An 18,239-nucleotide genomic window follows, 5' to 3' on the forward strand; every position below is an offset into this window, starting at 1 on the left:
GTCCACCAGATGCTAGTTCTAGAACATGGATTCAGGACTTGGGTACCAAGGGCACAGTGATACACCTACACCCATGGGTGGAGAGGTTCGGTAGCTGAGAAGTGCTTATCCTGTCCCACCTACCTTCTACCTTGGGTGATCATGGGTAGGTGAGTCACCACCTCTGAACCTTAATTTTGCTTATCCATCCAGTGAAGAGTCTATGGTCCAGGAAACATCATTGTGTTTCTTACTCTGGTAGAGTAAGACTCTGCAGGTGACCTTTGCCCCTGCTCTCTGCAGCTGCTTCTGGACAACAGAGATCAGGACAGATGGAGTGGCATGAAGTAAGCCCACCTGCTGAGGCACGAGTGGTCTCTGAAGGACCATTTCAGAGCCCACAGTGAGCGAGGTCCTGTTGAGGTCTAGGTTCCAATTGGATGCCCCCTCACCTTGAGGATGGCTGTTGCAGTATCCCTGACATCTGGCACGTGGAGATCACAGGATGGGAATAGTCCCGTGTGGTCAGATGGTTTCCATTGCCAGAAGGGAATTTAGCCCCGATAAGAGGCCATAGGAGTTGGTTTTCAATCTGGGTTTAAAGAGTTTGGGTGTATACTCAGAAATCACTTGAGGGAATGGGGGAAAGGCTGGACCAAAGCATCTTTATATCCTTTCTAACCCCAGCAGTCCTTGAAAACAGAGCCAAGCAAAGCTTCCCTGCTCAGCCCTCATCCTGCCGCCACGTTCCTTCGGCTGTTTGCATTTTGAGCCCCAGATAAAGAAATCACAGGCCACAGCGTCACACAGCCCTGTCCCTTCCCATAGCTCCCTCCCGGCCCGTGGTCAGCCCTGCTAGCTACAAGGCACATCCCCCTTCCTCCTGCATTTCAGACATCGGCTTTGCTGGTTAATGCCTCACTGGGGGTCATGTCCAGAAAACCCCGTTATCGAGGAGGGCTGGGCTGGCATGATTCGAGAATGCCAGCCTGCAGTCTCAGCCCCAAAGCCCAACAACGTCCAGTAACAAGTACAGTTTTGAAGGAACAGCGTACCATTTTTCATTTATGCTTATTATTGTTTGTAGCTATTTGCTTGAAATGGAAGTGGTTGCCAACCATGGGTTTCCATGGTAACCGAATAGCTGTCCAGAGTCGCTCCCTGCAGATGTTACTGAAATGGTCCCTTTTTTCTCTTCCTGGGGTGCCTTGCTGATTTAATGAAACTGGAGCGAGTCGGAGCCAGGTCGCCCACTCTCGGTTACCCGCGAGCAGAGGGGCAGTCGGCTCCTGCGTGGGCAGCCCATCCCCTTTCCACAGGCTTTGTTCCTGCCAGCCCTCCCACACATATGCATAAAGAATAGCAAACTGCGAGCCTGGAGAAGATTTACTAAGCATATTTTCCTAAAGACGTGTGAATGCTTTTAGCATGTTGATCTCGAGTGTTCCCCTCATCCAAATGCCTTCCTTGTGCTGCCCTGCGACTCAGGACATCTGGGCGGGTGCTCATCCTGGCTCTGGCCTTGGTTTACTTGGGTGACTTAAGAAGAGACTTAACTTCTCTGTTCCCAATGTCCCCTTTTGTAAATGGATAATAATTGTCCCCAGATTATAGTGGTTTTCTAATCAAATGAGATCGTGCCCATGAAAGTCTGCAGTGAAATGGGAAAGGAAGAAAGACAGCATACAGACCTCTCTTTTCCAGCCCCCTCCACCGACAGACATTAGTAATCAATCATATCACTGCTTTCCACCGAGCATCAGTAGAGCCTGAGCTCTTTTTAAATGTGCTATAACACCATGGAAAATAGTTCTAGTGGGTTAAGTCAGCTTGCTATTTCTATCAAGAATTCCTTGTGAAAGTATCCGTAGAGAATGAAAGAGACATCATTTCGTGTATTCCGGGATAGATACAGCCTTAGAGAATTATCCAAAGAAAAGAACATAGAGGGGTGGGTACTGGCTCCCCACCATGAAGCCGTTGCCAAGGCAGGTTCCCAGGGAAGACAGTCTAGCTATTCCAACACCACTGAACCTTTACATAAACTCAACCCCTAGTAGGTGCAACTAGGAGAGCCATCTTTCCCTGTGGTGTTTCAGCCACGTACAAGCCTGGGCTGGAAAATTCTTCTGAAGTCATGGGGAAGTCCCCCTTCCCTGGGGTCTGGAAAGAAGGGGGTGGGGATATTCCTAGGGTACTGTGTAGGGGGCCAGGCTTGACCCCACCGTCATAGGGTGGGGCTGGCAAGTACCAGGAGAGGAATGCTCACTGGGGGCAGAAGCCTGCAAAGCTAAGATGTTCTGTAGCTCTGTTCCGCCATCACCCTCCCTGGATGCCATGGGGGAGCTCTCTTCCTGGTTCTAACTTCACCCTCCACACAAGTTAGGGTTCTGCACCAGACCAGGCAGGAAGGATTGCCTTCCATGGTAGTTCTGTGTCAGGAAAAAGAGAAAAAACAGAAACACTCTACTGTGCCCACAGCAGAGTCCAGAGCAGTGATCCACTGTTACCCATGCACGTTCAGGGGTTTCCGAATGAAAATCAGACCAGGCAGTCTCCACCTTCCTCCCCCACCGGAAGCCCCCTCAGCTGGAGCACTTGGACTCAAGTGTGTTAGCAGAAGGATCTAGTTGAGAAGCCTGACATTGCCTGCCCCACAGAGCATGAGTAGAGAAGCAGGGCCTTTGCCAGTGTCCTCAGAGGAGGATTGATCTTCAGGGAGGGCAGGAAGGGACCCCGGGCTCTCGCCCTACATTCTGTCACAGAACTTCTCAGCAGCACTGGACACCTCCAACAAAAATGGAACACAGGCCGGGCGGTGGTGGCGCACGCCTTTAATCCCAGCACTCGGGAGGCAGAGCCAGGCGGATCTCTGTGAGTTTGAGGCCAGCCTGGGCTACCAAGTGAGTCCCAGGAAAGGCGCAAAGCTACACAGAGAAACCCTGTCTCGAAAAACCAAAAAAAAAAAAAAAAAAAAAAAATAGAACACAGGAGCCCGGACAGTGGCCAACGGACTGGCCATGTCAGTGATGGCCCTCCCAGGGGGTGTTCCTATGTTGACACCTTAACAGGTCATCGGTCGTTCATGAGGTTTTAGAGGGGTGACCAGACAAAGGAGTAGGGCCTCGAATCTCTGGGGACAGCAGGTTTGGGGAAGACAAATGGGAAGTTAATGGTGGACAGAGGCTCCTGAGTGAGCTTGGCTGTGTACGTTCTATGGTGCCGTTCTGGGTCCCATAAGGACATAGTGTTGACTTCTGTAACCGACCTTTGTCCCTCTGATAGAGATGAAAGCGGGCTTTGTAAATGTCTTTGCTTTTGGGCAAATGGGCAGAAGGCAGAGTTTTTCCTGTGTCTGCTCCTCTTTAGTTGCCGTTAGCTCAAAATAGCCTTTTTGCCAAGGTGGCCTATGTAGGGATAGTACATTCTGCAGCCCTTCGGCTCCACTAAAGACTCGAGCTCCAGCCTCGGGTGGCCCCGCTCCCTCCACCCTTGGCTTGCCCACGGAGTTCAAGGTGCTTCTCTGCTCCCGGGACAACTTGAGGCCCTCAGCCCTGAGTGGGTGTTCATGGGCATGCAAGGTCTTTGTGGGTAGCATCTGCCTTGCTTTCCCAGGGATGGACCCCAGAGACACAGCTTCCTGCTCACTTCTTGGGGATTAGCTGCAGGTTCTGCCAGAACCTCTCCGCCTTGGGCACCACAGTCACAGTGGGAAGCTCTTCTGTACCAGCTTTGGCTCATAGTCTAATGCCCAGGGATGCAGTTCCTTCTGCGGCCATCTCTTTCTTCTTCCACATGCCCTGGGAAGGCAGGGAGGTAGCACTGTTTCCAGCTCTTTCCTCCCTGATAGCAGAGTGACTTTAACTATTCTCCCTCATTGATCCACTCCTTACAGCGTGCAGCAGCCACCCTAGGCGATCAGAAATGGCCGTGACCTCAGAGACATCTTTGCACATCTTCCACAACTCTTGACGCCTCCCATCTACAGCACTGAGGACTGGTTTCTGAGGCCAGAGAGGTGGACTCTGGTTATAAAGGCCTGTGTGGCATCCCCACCCAGCCATCCCAGTCCTGGAGGAGTGGTACTAGATTCTAGGGGTGGCAAACCAGAAGTGGCCAGCCTTGCCCACCCACAACTTATGAGAGAGCTGAGGCATTATGTCGCTTGCTGGGCTAGATTTTTTTTTTCTTCCTTATGTCACGGGGAATAATGATTTTGGCCCTTGTGACTTCAAAGCGTGTTTTAGGGCTCAGATGAGCTGAAAGCTGTGCAGAGTGCCCATGAGTCCCACAGTGGCAAGTAGCCTGAGCTCTAGCCGTACCTTTATGTGGACTTCTGTTGGACCATATCGTATCAATGTGGGTAAGGGTCTTTGGTACAGATTGCTTTGTAGTTCCAGGGAATATTGATGATCGGTAGGGAGCTGAGGAGGAAGTGAAAAGCCAAGACAGAGAGGTCAGAACTCCCTTGGGACTGCTTCTGGCACTGGTTAGCTAGAATGCGTTTTAAGACCGCAGTTTAGGAGCTGGCTCAGGGAGAGCTGGCCCGAGGTTGAACGTGGCTTTCAAGCCCACCTGACCTGCACTTGTGGTCCACTTTGCCTTGCTCACTCTTTAACCTTGGCCAAGGTTCCTTCACCTTTTCAGAGGTTCAGTGTTCCTGTCTGTAAAATGGGCATGGTTGTGCCTAGTACACAGGGCTGCTGTTAGAATGACGTTAACTAATTGTGTAAGGTCAGGGGCCAGTGGCTGAGGTCATCTGTACCTTGGTCACTATGAAGTGGAGCTCCTGGGCTGTGTTCCACTGCTCCTGGTTGAGGCAAGCTCGGAGGCGTGTTGCACCAAGTCCCCCAGAAAAAGGTGACCCGGGCACAGGTATTCAGGGCACAGGCCCCACGTGTGTCCTGGATGGGACCGAATGAATTGAGTGCAAGGCCACACTGACCTTAGCTAAGGCGAGGAGTGACTGCCTCCCCAGAGGATCCAGGCGGAGGGAAGAGGGGGGATTTGCGACTTCGTCTTGCAGCCTCTTTGGTTGGCTGAGCTGAGGTAGCTGAAGAGGCGCTGTGGTTGACTGGCTTTGGGGAGGCTCTCTGCTGGCTCTGCTGGCCCTGCGCTCTGGGCTGTCACCCTGCCAGGCTGGTTCACCATCTGTTTGCTGGCGTTCCAGAGGAAGGGTGTCCTGAGAGGCTGAGAAGTAAAGCTTGGTGCCCTGCCATTTGGGGGCTGGGGGTTTCTCTAGTGATGGGCAGAGCAATGGCACCCAGAGCAGCCGGACCTCAGGGCCCCCAGACCCATCTGCCTCTGCTGCATGCGCCCTGGGTCGCAGGGGCCAAAGCGGTGTGCTGCCGGCTCCAGAGCTGAGCCGCAGTGCATCGCTTGAGAAGTGCAGGCAACTGGGTGAGTGGGAAGACCAGAAATCTTGTCGTTTGTGGAGAATGGGGGTCGGGGGAGCCATCGATTGACGCTTCCGCTGCCCTCTGGCAGGCAAGTTCATTGGGTAGGACCATCTTGGCCATCCGACCCCCAGCTGAGGTGATTTCTTTGTGAGTCCCTCTCCACTTCTCCCTGGAGGCATGCTCCTGGTGGCAAACAGAAGCAGAGGTGGGGAAGAGTTCTGGGTGCTCCCTAGGTGCAAGGTGCTACCCATTCCCGCATCAGACCGCCAGGGTTTAGAATCTCCTCCCCACCCCCACCCTGCCCGGCCCGGCTTGCCTGGCTGGGCACAGGTTCAGATCATGATGACAGTTGGGCACAGTTGACTTGATTTAGCTCCAGAATCCACTTTATCAACAAAGGAACGGGAAAGACGGTCTGGAGGTTGCCACAGGGTGCAACCCCCCTAATTAACCCCCTTGTCCAATAAGCCACCCTTTCCTCAAATGGCTGTTGGTCTCTCCACTAAAGCTCAGCCTCCTGCTGGACCCCTGAGAATTTAAGAGGATGGGTCAGGGCCAGCCTTGGCCAGAGGTGGGCCTGGCTTTCGAAAACTTCTATTTCCTGGTCTCTGTGAGCCACAGCATCACAAGATGTGACCTGCCTCTGGGCAGTGCTTTTGGCCTCTTAGCCCAGAGGCTCCTTTGAAGACAGATAGCCCCAGCCAGTCAGAGAAGCCAGCTGGGTCTCTAGACCATTACACCGCACCCCGGAGACCCACAAGAGAAAGGAAAGGGCATGAGTTTGGTAACATAAGGTCAGCAGCCACCACCTACCCTAGATGACTCCTCCTAGGCTGGGCTCCCGGGGAATCTGGGTACCTTCCTCAGCAAGGGCCTCTTCAAGAGACCTGGGGTTAGCATATCCGCTGGGCACTGGGTGGATCTGGAAAGAGTTGCATCCTTCGCTTCCAACAGGGAAGTAGAACTGGCCTGTGACTCCAGCGACCATGTTCTGGAAGGGATGTGGGACTTGAAGGGTATGTCCCCAGTCTGGCTAGACAGATTGACAGTGACACACCTGATCAGACCTGGAGCACTGGCCTGGAAGCATGCAGCCTCCCCAAATGTGCCTGAAGAGGAGACTTCCTGTGCAATGGCTCCCGGGGCCTCCAGGGACCTGCTGACTCCCGCAGCCTCCCAGCTGATTCCCAGCTTCCCAGCTGGAAAGGCTGTTACAGAATCCCAGGAATGTGCCTGGAGCTCAGAAAGAAAATTCCCAAAATAGCTTCTATAAATACTTTAGGGCAGGGGTGGGGAGGAACACTCAGCTTGGCCCACAGCTGGCCTAGAACTAAGGACTGCTTCCCAGGGTAGACGCAAAAGACGATAAAGCCGCACCCAACCCGGCCTGGCCTCAACTCTAGGAAACACCACGGGCACTGGATCAGTGGGGTGAGACAGAGGTAGTGTTGAGTGGCAGAGCATAGGAAAAGGCTGGCAAGACCCTCTCTATGCCAAACTGTAGCCTCAATTCTAACCTGTAGCTCCACAGAAAACCTGGCTCCTAACAGGGAAATGCCCGCATCCCCCTCGGTTTTCAGACTGCCTGCTTTGGGGGCTCGGGGAGGCCTGAAGTCCAGCCCAGGAAGCCCTTAAGGCAGAGCCAGGTGTCCTTGGCTCTGCGTCCAGGTCCCTCCCCCCTGGCTTCTGTCAAGCTGCTGCCCTGCCTAGAGCAGAGAGGCTGGCAGGCAAATGGCACCGTCCCTCTCCTCCTGGAGGACAAGCCGGGGAGACACGCGAGAGCCCCACAGTAACCTAATGTGATTTGGAGGTGGTGTCTCTTGAGGCTTGCTCTCCTCAGGAAAGGCTTCCTGGGAGAGCAGAGCCCTGAAACGTGGATATGGGCAGGTACCCGCCCTGAGAGCTGGGGAAAGAGGGCCTAGAGACAGGAACTTCTGGAGGCTTTGAACACAGGCCTGTCCCCCGGTGGTGGCTGTTTCTAGCCCAAGTACGCCTTACAGCTATAGTATTCCATGGTCACAGATGACTTGTCCATGGCTACCAAATCCCTGTGACTCGGCAGCCCAGTCACGGCACCCCAGTGAAGGGTCAGCAGCTAAGGGCCTCTTCACAGGACTAGATTCCTCTCAGCCGACAAGGGACAGCCAGGGAGGGAGAGAGGACCTAATGGGGACATGCGGATGGAACTGAGACACCAGTTCTGTGTTCCCACCATCTCCCTGGAGACCTGTTCCCGCAGCCCACGAAGCGTCCCAGAGGGTGCTGATGGCCCCTGGGGTAGCGCCAGGCTGGGGACAGCAGGTGAGACCTTGCATCTTCCTGTGGTTGGGTCCCACCCAGCTGTCGGGCAGCAAACAGTGCCGAGTTGCTACCAAACACAAATGCTGCTGGTGTCAGGGGCAGGTGGCCACGGATCCTGTTACAGGCCCTGGGCCTCCAGGCCTTAGCCTGACCCCGGCCTGGCCTGGTGTCTTCTTTCAGGCTCTAAGGTCAGCATGTTGGGGCAGGGGGCCATGAGCCATATCCACGGCGCAGCCCTCCCTAACGGAGGATCCTGCCGTCTCCCAGACGTGGGCAGTGCTGGCCTCTCCCTGCCCCACATCCCTGTGCTCCTCCTAAAGAGACTGTCGTGTGCCAGCTGCCTACCGGGTGTCTGGATTCTCCAACTCCGTCCTTCCGGAATCCCAATGGCCCTGTGAGGAAGGACTGTCCCATCTCCAGGTTCAGATAGGGAAAAGAGTGATGTCTGTTTGCTGGGGTCACAGTACATGTCAGTGGCAGAGCTGGGATTCAACCCAGCCAGGCCTTCTGACTGCTGAGCTCTGGGCTTTGTCCTCTACTGAGACACACGTATTCAGCCTGCAGACACATCTGGCTCCTTCCCAAACACCCGTTCCCCTTTCTTTCTTTCTTTCTTTCTTTCTTTCTTTCTTTCTTTCTTTCTTTCTTTCTTTCTTTTTTTCTTTCTTTGTCATCCTGGGGTTGAATTTAAGGCCTCCCACATATTAGACAAGTGGTGTACCACTCAGCTACACCCCCAGTTCTCTATTTTGATATGACCTCACTAAGTTCCCCAGGCCAGCCTGGAACTCTGCTGCCCACGCAGGCCTTGAACTTGTCATCCTCCTGCCTCAGCCTCCCAAGTGGCCGGGATGACAGACTTGCACCACCAGGCTCAGCTAGAGATCCATGGGATTTCTAACTCCTCTGCAGTGGGACTCTTTTTTGCCAGTAAAACTTGCTGTGGAGGAAAGTGCCAGAAAGCAAGCTCAGAACACCCTCTCTGGTGGGCCCTGCTGGCCACCTCGGGCCTCGGTCACTCCCTGCGGTTAACGCTCACAGGCTCCAGACCTCCCGTTTTCGGGTACCTCATTTTGGTGTCTGGCAGTTATCAGCTAGAACCTTCCTTTCCTCCACCCTATGGGCCCTGTTCCATTGCGAGCTACTCAAGGTCCTGCCCTGGGCCATGTGGGCAGGACAGTGTGGCCTGGGGCACTGCTGGCCAGACACACACTGCCCCTGCTTCCGGCAACCCTGAGTCAGCCCTGCTGAGGTTATACCCTGCCCCCACCCGCTCTTCTACAGCCTCCCTGGAGATTGCTGAGCTGAGTAGTTCCTTGGGTGTGTCTATGCTTAGGGTCACAGGAGGGTGCCATCCCGGAAGTCAGTTCTGCCTCCCTGCTTTCTGGCCCCGGGGCCTGCAGCCCACACCTCTGGAGACAGCTTTCCCTGGTCTTCCCGAGCACCATCTTTCTTGCCTAATTGGTCATGTTCCAAGCTCTCTTAGGACTTTATGAAGTCAGCCATGTACATCTTTCCTGGTGCGTCTCCATAGAAACCAAAGGCCTAACTAACTCTAGGGAGCTTAGGGAGGAGGAAAATAATCCAGCTAAAAATGTACATGGCCGTCAGTGGGCGGGCTGCAGAGAGGGGGCTTCGAGCACAAAGACAGCTCCCCACACCCACTCTGGTCCCCTGCCTACCCAGGAAGTCAGAGCTGGAGGTTTACCTCCACTCTTTGGAACAAGAAAAGGGCCCACTTCTCAGCATCTTGGGATGCCTTCAAAGCTTGACAAAGGGATCAGTAGAATGGTCCGTAGCAGCCTTTCTGGAACCCGAGGCCTTCCCTGTCCCCCGTCACCATGTCCCTTGTCCCCAGTGTGTGTGTTGAGGGGGAAGGGGGAGGATGTTCAAGGCTGCCAGCTCCACTTCCCACCTGCTTGGTGACTGTTCCTGCACTCCCTCTAGTTCTCTGGTAATAGTTATTGGAGGTAAACTGCAGGACCACGCTTCCTGCCTCCTGACCTGGACACCCAAGGTCTTTCATCCCGGAGCCCCGTCTAACTCTGACCCTGCCCCTCTCCCGCCCCTGCCCCTCACCTGCCAGCATGGACTCTGCTGGGTGCTCAGCTCTCAGGACCCAGCTGTCCCCAGGATGCAGATGTAAGCAGAGATGCTTCCCCTCTTTGTCACAGACTAGATGTGCCTTGTGCTCTCAGTGCTCCTGGGGTGAGGGACCGCTCCCTGCTGCAGGCAGCATGCTCCTGGCGGGATGTCTTGGACAGCTTTGTAGCCGCGGCTCATTTCAGCCGCGTCATCCTAAACAGCCATGCTGTGATATTTTTCATTAACTTTTCCCCCATTTGCTGAAGAGTGAACTGAGGGCCTAGAACTCCCCCCATGGAGCCACTCAAAATCAGGTCTAGACTTGAAGGCCTGTCTCTTGAAGATAAAAGGAACCCAGTTCCTGCAGAGCTGAAGCAGGGCTTGGTCGAGGACAGATAGGTTTTGCATGAATAAAGGGCATGATCATTTGTCTGTGGCCAAGCCAGACCTAGGGCCTCTCCGGCTGGTGGCCAGGAGCAAGCCTCTGCTGCGCTCACCCTGGTTGCTAGGCTCCCCCTGCCCAGGTCTAGTTAACCCTGCCCTGTGCTGCTTTTTCTAGGGTCTGATGCTGAGTCAATTGGGCCACAAGAGCCTGGCCCAGAAGGTGCTGCGGGATGCTGTGGAGAGGCAGAGTACCTGCCATGAAGCGTGGCAGAGCCTGGGTGAGGTGCTGCAGGACCAAGGCCAGAATGAGGCTGCCGTCGACTGCTTTCTCACTGCCCTGGAGCTGGAGGCCAGCAGCCCTGTGCTCCCCTTCTCCATCATCCCCAGAGAGCTATGAGCCTCCGCCGCCGCAGCTGCGGGCTGTCCCGTGCACGCTGCAGACACAAGCAGGGGCCAGGGAAGGACCCCTGCACTCAGGTGCGGGGCCTCAGGGAATAGATGACTAGTGAACATTTCCACAGGCTGTGAAGCCAGTTCTGCACCCCACCCCCTGCAGGGCCAACTAGGCCTGAGATCCCCTCTGAAGCTGGGTGGGCGAGATTTGCATCCAAAGCAAATGCCTTGCTCCCTGGAGGCTGGCATTGTGATGTTGCTGGGCAGGGGGGCCCCTTTAGATAAAAAGGTGTGTTTGGACCCAAGCTCCACCCTCAGCTTCCCCCCCCCCCCATTTCCTGGTTTGGGATGAACCAATCTTGAGTTGGTGTACCCGTAGAAATGAACCTGCCAGCTAGCTGCCCTCTGGCTGGGCCAGGCTTTTCCTGGCCTTTCTTGGTGCCTTGGGAGACAAACTGGCTTCAATCTAAGTGACTCTACAGAGCTGTGGCAGGCTCGAGAACCTCCCAGTCTCAGGGCAGGGCAACCTTGAAGACTGTTCTTGGGCCCTGCCCAGGACAGCCACAGCGTGAGGTCTCAGACACAGGTTCCTATAGACTGAATTAGCACTGTTGATGCCCGCTGTTGCCTCCGTGGGGAGAGGTTTCCAGAGAGCTTTCTCTGTGCCATTAAGTGCCTTTGGGGCTCATGACAGGCCAGGCCTCCTAAACACAGTCCCTATGTCTTCCATTTTTACCCACTCCCGTCTCCCTGGAAACATGCCCCAGCCAGTAGGCTCCATGGACCTCTAGGATGGGCCTTGGGATATAAAACGGTTCTGGCCTAGCCATTTCTAGTACCTTGAGTACACATTCCTTCAAGGCTTTCCCTACAGTGCAGGTCCCACTCGGGTGAGTGAGATCCAAGTGACGATTTCTAGGACTCACCCCAATACTCATCATCACCCACAGCCTGGTCTTCACCTTGGGCTTTGTCGAGTGACCCAAAGCCCCAGCTTGGCCCTGTAGGCTCCCTTGCCCAGATCGCCACAGAAGCCGTGTTTGGATGGGTGGAGGAGGAACCTGGCCTGCTCCCCCTGCTGTGCCCTGTGTTTTGCTTGCCAGGGTCCAGGCCGCTGGGCAGATGCTCCTGGCTGGCTTGTCAACCTGCTACTCTGCTTCTGGAATGTTCCCTTAGGAGACCATCCCCCAAGGCCTGGCAGAGAGTTCCTTTCTGTCTGCCCCACACTCTCGTATCTCCCTCAGGTTCACCTTGCTCTCATTTTAAAATGTTTAGGAAGGGGTTGAGAGCTGCCCGGTTTACCATGGCTGGCCACAGCTTCCTTGGATGGAGAAGACCACTGGAGCCTGGCTCCATGCTATACTGCCTTAGCCACAGCCCCGGGCCAGAGGGAGGACATTCAATCCTTGGTTTCTTGGTTGAAGGGTCTCTGTGTGTGTGTATATATATAAATATAGATAGATATATATGCTAGAGATCTATATTTTTATGGAATTCTGTTAGAAAGAGTGAAACATAAGCAGATACTATTGGTATATCTTGAAGAGATGGTCAGTCTTGGCAGTGGGAGAGACACCAAATGCATTCTGACTAAGAGTTCCCTCTCTGGAGGCCATGGGGGACAGGGCCCAGTACCTGACAGTGACCTTGGAAATTGAATAAAAGACCCTTGACGGGGAAACAGGACTGTCTGAAGCAGTGTGTTCATTTATCTGGCATGCACACAATGGTGAGGAGAAGCCCCGAAGGCTGGCATTGGACAGGGAGGGTGATGGAGAGGAGGGTGAGGAGGAGGAAAAAAGGGCCAGCCTCCGAGAAGGTCTGGAGCTCCAAGAGGAAAGCCTTGTCGGGTGAGCAGGGAGACTAGGGGTCAGGGCCAATGCCTGGGAGTGCTAGGAGGAGGCAGAGGGAGCTAAGCAAGGGCTGGTCCTGGCTTGTGGCCTATCCTTCAAACAAGCCTGACCACTAGGGAACTTCTAAGATTGGGGGTGATTGGGCCACATCCAGGTGGACCTGCCTGCTGAGAAGCCCATAACAATGCATCTCAGTAATTATGTAACTTTACAAATATAAGCTATTACAAAACATGCACCAAATATTTTCAAAGAATGATGTAAGTTCCCAGGGAAGCTCTATTTTATCATGACCCCAAGGGATTGCCTGTTATACCCCCAGAACGGCAGCCCTCACCCCCACTCCCATGCTTTGAGGACGGCCATTACGTGACTTCCCCCAGAGGCCTCTGCTGCCCCAGGTTCCCACTGCAGCCAGCCTCCATCCCTACCCTTGCCAGTGTCACGTGACATTGGTAGCCTAGGGAGGAAGGGCTTTTGGGGGAGCCCAACTGTTTTTGGATTTTTTTTCCCCATTCAGTAATGGTGATATTGCACATTGAACCCAGGGCCTTAAGAAGGGCAAACGTGTGTGCTTTTTACCACTGAGCTACATCCCTAGCCCCCTCCCCACCTTCTTTCAAAGGCAGGATCTCATGTAGCCTGTGCTGGCCTGAAATCAGGATGTAGCCAAGATGACCTTGAATTCTGGATCCTCTTGTCTCTCCCAAGTGGACCAGCTTCCTTAGCTCTCCCCTCTTCCTCAGGCAGCTCACAAACTTAAGTGACTGACAGCTGACATCATATTACTTGTTACACGCCCGAGCCCTCAATGTTCTGCCCTTTAAGGCTGTCGTAGACACAATGGTGGTGTTGTCTGCCAGTCTAGGAGAGGGCCTAGGGGGAAGGGCGGAGGCTCAGCCTTCTATCTGAGAAAGTGTTGCCATGCTGACCTAGAACTAGTCAAACGTTGGAGGGTCAGACATTGGAGACTCACTGAATCCGGGCATTTCCTGACACCCACACCCACCCCATCCCTGCCCGCATTCCCGTCCACAGACCCTGTGCTCACCAGCTTTCATTAGAGAACAAAAAAGCCAGCTTCCTATTTAAACCCGTTGTGCCCGATAAGGGCGTAAGTCTGGGGACAAGACTTGAGGCTGCCCCCTGCTCCTTCACTCTGACCCTCTTAACCCACCTTCCACTTTCTAAGGCATATCCCCACCCCGAGACACACACACACACACACACACACACACACACACACACACTTGTGGGCGTCTCAATTAACAGTGTTAATCTGTGGACCCGAATATGAATGGAATTTCAGATGTCGCCACTCCAGCTCCTTTTGGGTGCCAGAGTGCTTTGTTGTACAAGCACCCTGACCGGGGATTCAAATATCATCACCATGCAGATATTTCTTGGCCTTGGGAAACAAGCCTCCCATTTGCCCACCCCACCTGCGGGCTCTTCCTCCCCTTTCCCTGAGCGGCCTCGAGGCCAGCCCCACAGTGCTGAGCCGGGGATCTTGGGGCTCGAGGAAGGTGCCTGGAGAATTCCTGCTGTGCCCTGCCAGGGGTCCTCTGGAACTGTCACCAAGTGCTTTCAGATGTAAAGAAGACAGGTTCCCTGGAGGTAATAATACAACGGGCGGGCGGGGCGGCGGGCAAGAGTTGCTCCGGGGAGCCCTAGGTCAGATACTTGGAAACAGACCTGGTACGAAAGCGGCCGTGACCTTCATTGTACCCTGATGAGGCAGAACAGTGACAACCGTGATTACCAACCAAGCCGGAACCCCTCTCTGTCCCCCCCCACACCCGTTGGGTGGCCTTGAGCACATTGCTGAACCTCTGTTCCTGTTTTCTCACCTGCAACTATTCGCGAACTAGCGCCTGCTTTGTGGATTATGGTTATGTAAGAACGGTTTCGAGGACTCGACCACCACCACACTGGCCCTCAGCCCCCCTCTCCCCTGCCCTACTCCTAAGGCACGATGCCACCCAGCACTCGGTTCTTGGGCCAGAGGGTCCACTTGGTCCCACTTGTTGTGTGGGTCGCTCGGCATCCTACAGGCTGGCTCCCCTTGGGGACGTGCATTGCCCTGATCCAGTCATTTGTGACAGAAACCACAGGACACAAAAGATAGCAGCTTATGTGACTAGAATTCTAGTCCCTGCTGAGATGCTCCACCGGCTAGTCCTTCCTAAGGCCGGGCCGCCTCCGTTTGATGGGTACAGCATGGATCCCTCTGGAGGGGCAGACAGGAGAGCACACCACCTTGGTCTTTGTCCTCATTACCTGTGGAGCGTGGTAGGTCCCTCTCCTCCTAGGTCTTCTCTTGGATGAAGGTGATGGAGACAAACCTAACACATATCCATGCCCAGCACTCAGCCACTTACATGACGCTGGACTCACAGTCAACTGCTCATCACCCCTTTGGTAGTCCATAGCCCTGTAGGGGGAGGCTCTGTCCCAAAGAGACTGTCATGTCTTACCCACCCTTGCCTGAGAATACAGGCTTTGTCTTCCGTCCTCTGTTATCCTCTAAAGACACAAAGAGCTCAGGGGCTCTGGAGAGGAGACACAAGCAATCTCTCACTGCCATGGTAGAAGGAAAATGGGCTCCTGGACACTGGCACCATGGGAGTCTTCTCTGACAGGGTCCTGGGAAGGCCGCACCAGTCCAGGGGCCTTGAGCACCTAGAAGGGCCCCCGCCACCATCACCATCAGTATCTCCAGGCTGTCTAGCAAGGAGACAAGACAGAGCTCCATGGTGCCCATCACCCGGCCCCTCTGAAGCTAGAGCGGTGTAGTTCCTTAAGCAAAGGTCACTCGAGAGGCTGTGGATTCCCCAAATACTAATGGAGCTCAGAAGAGGAGTATAAATAGACTACGGGAACTGTGTGTCAGGCTGTGGGACTCCAGAACCCTGATGTCCAGCTGACTGGATGGACCGTTGTGGGTCCATGTGCTGGTCCACAGGCTGGCGGATGGACTGGGCGTACACATGCATGGGAGAACCTATCCAGGTACGGATGGTCATCATCCTCCTGTTCTCCATCACTTGACCTTTCCCTCACTCAACTACGTCTTTAGACTTCGGCAAGCTGTCATTCATCACCTTCAAAACCACTATTTGGTTTTGAACCATTTGAGGTAAATATGTGTAGCGACCATGCCCCCTTTACTCTTTCACACTTTGGGGCGTCTTTCAAACCAAAGTTTGCTGTCTTCCCTTTGACCTGATGCTCTCAGCCAGTCCTCTCTCCATCCTCCCACTTTGCAGGAGTGCTCTGTACAGCAGTACTTCCTGGTGGCCAGCATCCCGGAATCCCTTCCGCTGTCCTCTCTCTGGTCTTTCAGTCAATACGGTTCCTCCTCCTCTCTACCTCCTCTGGCCATTGACATCCCCAGAGGTGGCAGCAGGTCTGACCTCAGGATAACCAGGAGACAAGGAGAGAAGCAGCTGCCGGTGGCTGAAGAAGTTGAGGAGCAGCAGAAGCCATGGTGGAGAGGACAGCAGAGAAGAGCTGCCTTGGGAACGGGGAGGGGGAGGGGATGGGTGCAGAGTGGGGAGCGGATGGATCTCTACACTTGGGTCTGGAGATGGCTGCCCGCTCTCAAGGGCAACAGGACGGCCGGAGCTCAGGCTCCATTCCATCCCCGTGCCTCTCCAATTCCAGCAGCTGAACTGGCTTCTTAGGATCCTTACAGTGATGCATGAGCTGGGACTTCCTGAGTGTCTGTTCCTAATCGACTGCTGATCACCCCTTTGATAGTCCACAAACTTGTGGGAGGTGGGGGAGGTTGGGGGGGGGGACTCTGTCCCCAAGAAAAAGATCATCATGTCTTACCTACTATTACTTAGTGGGTGACAGATACTAAGATTACGGGGCCTGTGCATGCTCTCTCTCCCCTCTCTCCTCTCTCCCCTCTCCCCTCTCCCCCTCCCCTCTCCCCTCTCCCCTCTCCCCTCTCCTCTCTTCTCTCTCTCTCTCTCTCTCTCTCTCTCTCTCTCTCTCTCTCTCTCTCTCCTTTCCATATTAAAAATATTAATCTAGGGCCTTGCATATGATAGACAAGTGCTCTACCACTGAGCTACCCTCAACCCCTCTCATATTTATTTGTGACAAGGTCTTAACTAAGTTTCCTAGGCTAGTCTTAAACTTGTAAGCATCCTGCCTCAGCCTCCAGAGTAGCTGAGACTACAGGCCTGTGCCTTGAGACCCAAATTGGATATATATATATATAAATATATATATATTATAAAGTTACACATCCTAGTCTATAAACTACGTTAGAAATGTGTACCGTCACCATTAGGATCTTCATCTATGAGACAAAGGGACACTTGGGCCACCTGACAATTGTCAGAACCTTTGCTTTTATGTTCACCCAAGTATACTGTTGTTCTCAGTATACTATTAAAACCCTTGAATAATGTGGCCACTGGAGAACCTGTCTGGAGCCGCAAGCATAGTTCCCCCCACCCCCCACCCAGTTCCTGTAAGGAGAAGGTGGAGCAGGCAGGCCCTGAATCCAAGCCTGGAACCTTCCCCTTGGGCTTGGTAGACTCCACATATGCTTGGCTAAAACCAAAGGGTCTGGGAACCTCAGCCAGGAGTCAGGCCCCTGACTGTCTTACTTAGCAAGAACTATCAACCCCTGCCAATGTGCGAGGCTCCAGCTTCCCCCAGAACACTTTCTGTGCTGTGCCTTCCTATTCTCTAACCCTTAGCCAGATGCCAAAATGAATCCATCTTGTCCTCAACAGCTCGGAACAACCTCCTCCAGCAGGACCCTGTTCCTTAAAGCTACCAGTGTTTCAGTTCAGATGTTGGTAGCTGGCCCTGTGCCACCTGCTATGATAATAATGGACTGAGCCTCTGAAACTGTAAGCCAGCCCCCAGTTAAGTGCATTCTTTTATAAGAGCTGCCTTGGCCATGGCGTCTCTTCACAGCAATAGAACAGTGGCTAAGACATTATCCAATGGGATGGTTGGTGTTGTCAAAATCTAGAATCACTTGAGAAATGGATCTCTGAGCATGCCTGTGGAGGATTATCTTGTGTTTATTGATAAGGACAGACCCATGTTGATTGGTGTTTAGGACCTGGGCTACACAAACAGTGGGAACAAGCTGAGCATAAGCATGCATAGATTAACCCATTGTCTCTGCTTGTCTTAGGGGTCCTACTGCTGTGAAGAGACACCATGACCATGGCAACTCTTATAAAGGAAAACACTTAATTGGGGCTGGCTTACAGTTCAGAGGCTTAATCCATTATCATCATGGCAGGAAGCATGGCCGCATGCAGGCAGACATGGTGCTGGAGAAGGAGCTGAGAGTTCTACATCGGCCCCTCAGGCAGCAGGAAGAGAAAGTGACGCTGGGCCTAGCTTGAGCATCTGAAACCTCAAAGCCTGCCCTCATGGACACACTTCCTCCAACAAAGCCACGCCTCCTATTGTACCACGCCCTGTGGGCCTATGGGGGCCATTTTCATCCAAACCACCGCTCCTGACTGTGGGCGGGACTAGATGCTTCAAGCTGCCACCTTGAGTTCACTGAGTTGAACTGTACTTGAACTGTGAGCCAAAATAAGCCCTTTCTTCCTGAAGTTGCCTTTTTCTGGGTATTTTATTACAACCACAGAAACATAAAATACCCTCCCACCAAAACCTAACAGAGTCACCCAGCAGTAGGATCTGTAAAGACACCCGGGGGATTCTAATACACAGCCACAGTTAGGAACCCCTCATTCAAGCCAAACACCCCTTAAAGGGGAGAATAAAGCTAGAGGATCACATGTTCTGATTTCAAAATCGCTACAAAGCTATGGAAACTGAAACAGCCAGTTAC

General features: G+C 53.6%; 1 protein-coding gene across 6 annotated transcripts in view; it reads left to right on the forward strand.

Moving 5' to 3' along the window:
• Ttc7a (tetratricopeptide repeat domain 7A) overlaps nt 1–12,227 on the forward strand; it is a 111,210-nt gene extending 98,983 nt beyond the window's left edge. For all 6 annotated transcript variants that reach the window (XM_052746503.1, XM_052746504.1, XM_052746505.1 and 3 more), the window contains one exon: nt 10,324–12,227. In XM_052746503.1, the coding sequence (XP_052602463.1) occupies nt 10,324–10,545 (222 nt within the window). In that variant the 3' untranslated portion in view covers nt 10,546–12,227. The remainder of the gene's footprint in view (nt 1–10,323) is intronic.
• The last annotated feature ends 6,012 nt before the right edge of the window (nt 12,228–18,239 follow it).

The sequence above is a fragment of the Peromyscus californicus genome, unplaced genomic scaffold, assembly GCF_007827085.1.
Source record: "Peromyscus californicus insignis strain IS unplaced genomic scaffold, ASM782708v3 Scaffold_1__1_contigs__length_55948999, whole genome shotgun sequence".
In the NCBI taxonomy this organism is placed as follows: domain Eukaryota; kingdom Metazoa; phylum Chordata; class Mammalia; order Rodentia; family Cricetidae; genus Peromyscus; species Peromyscus californicus.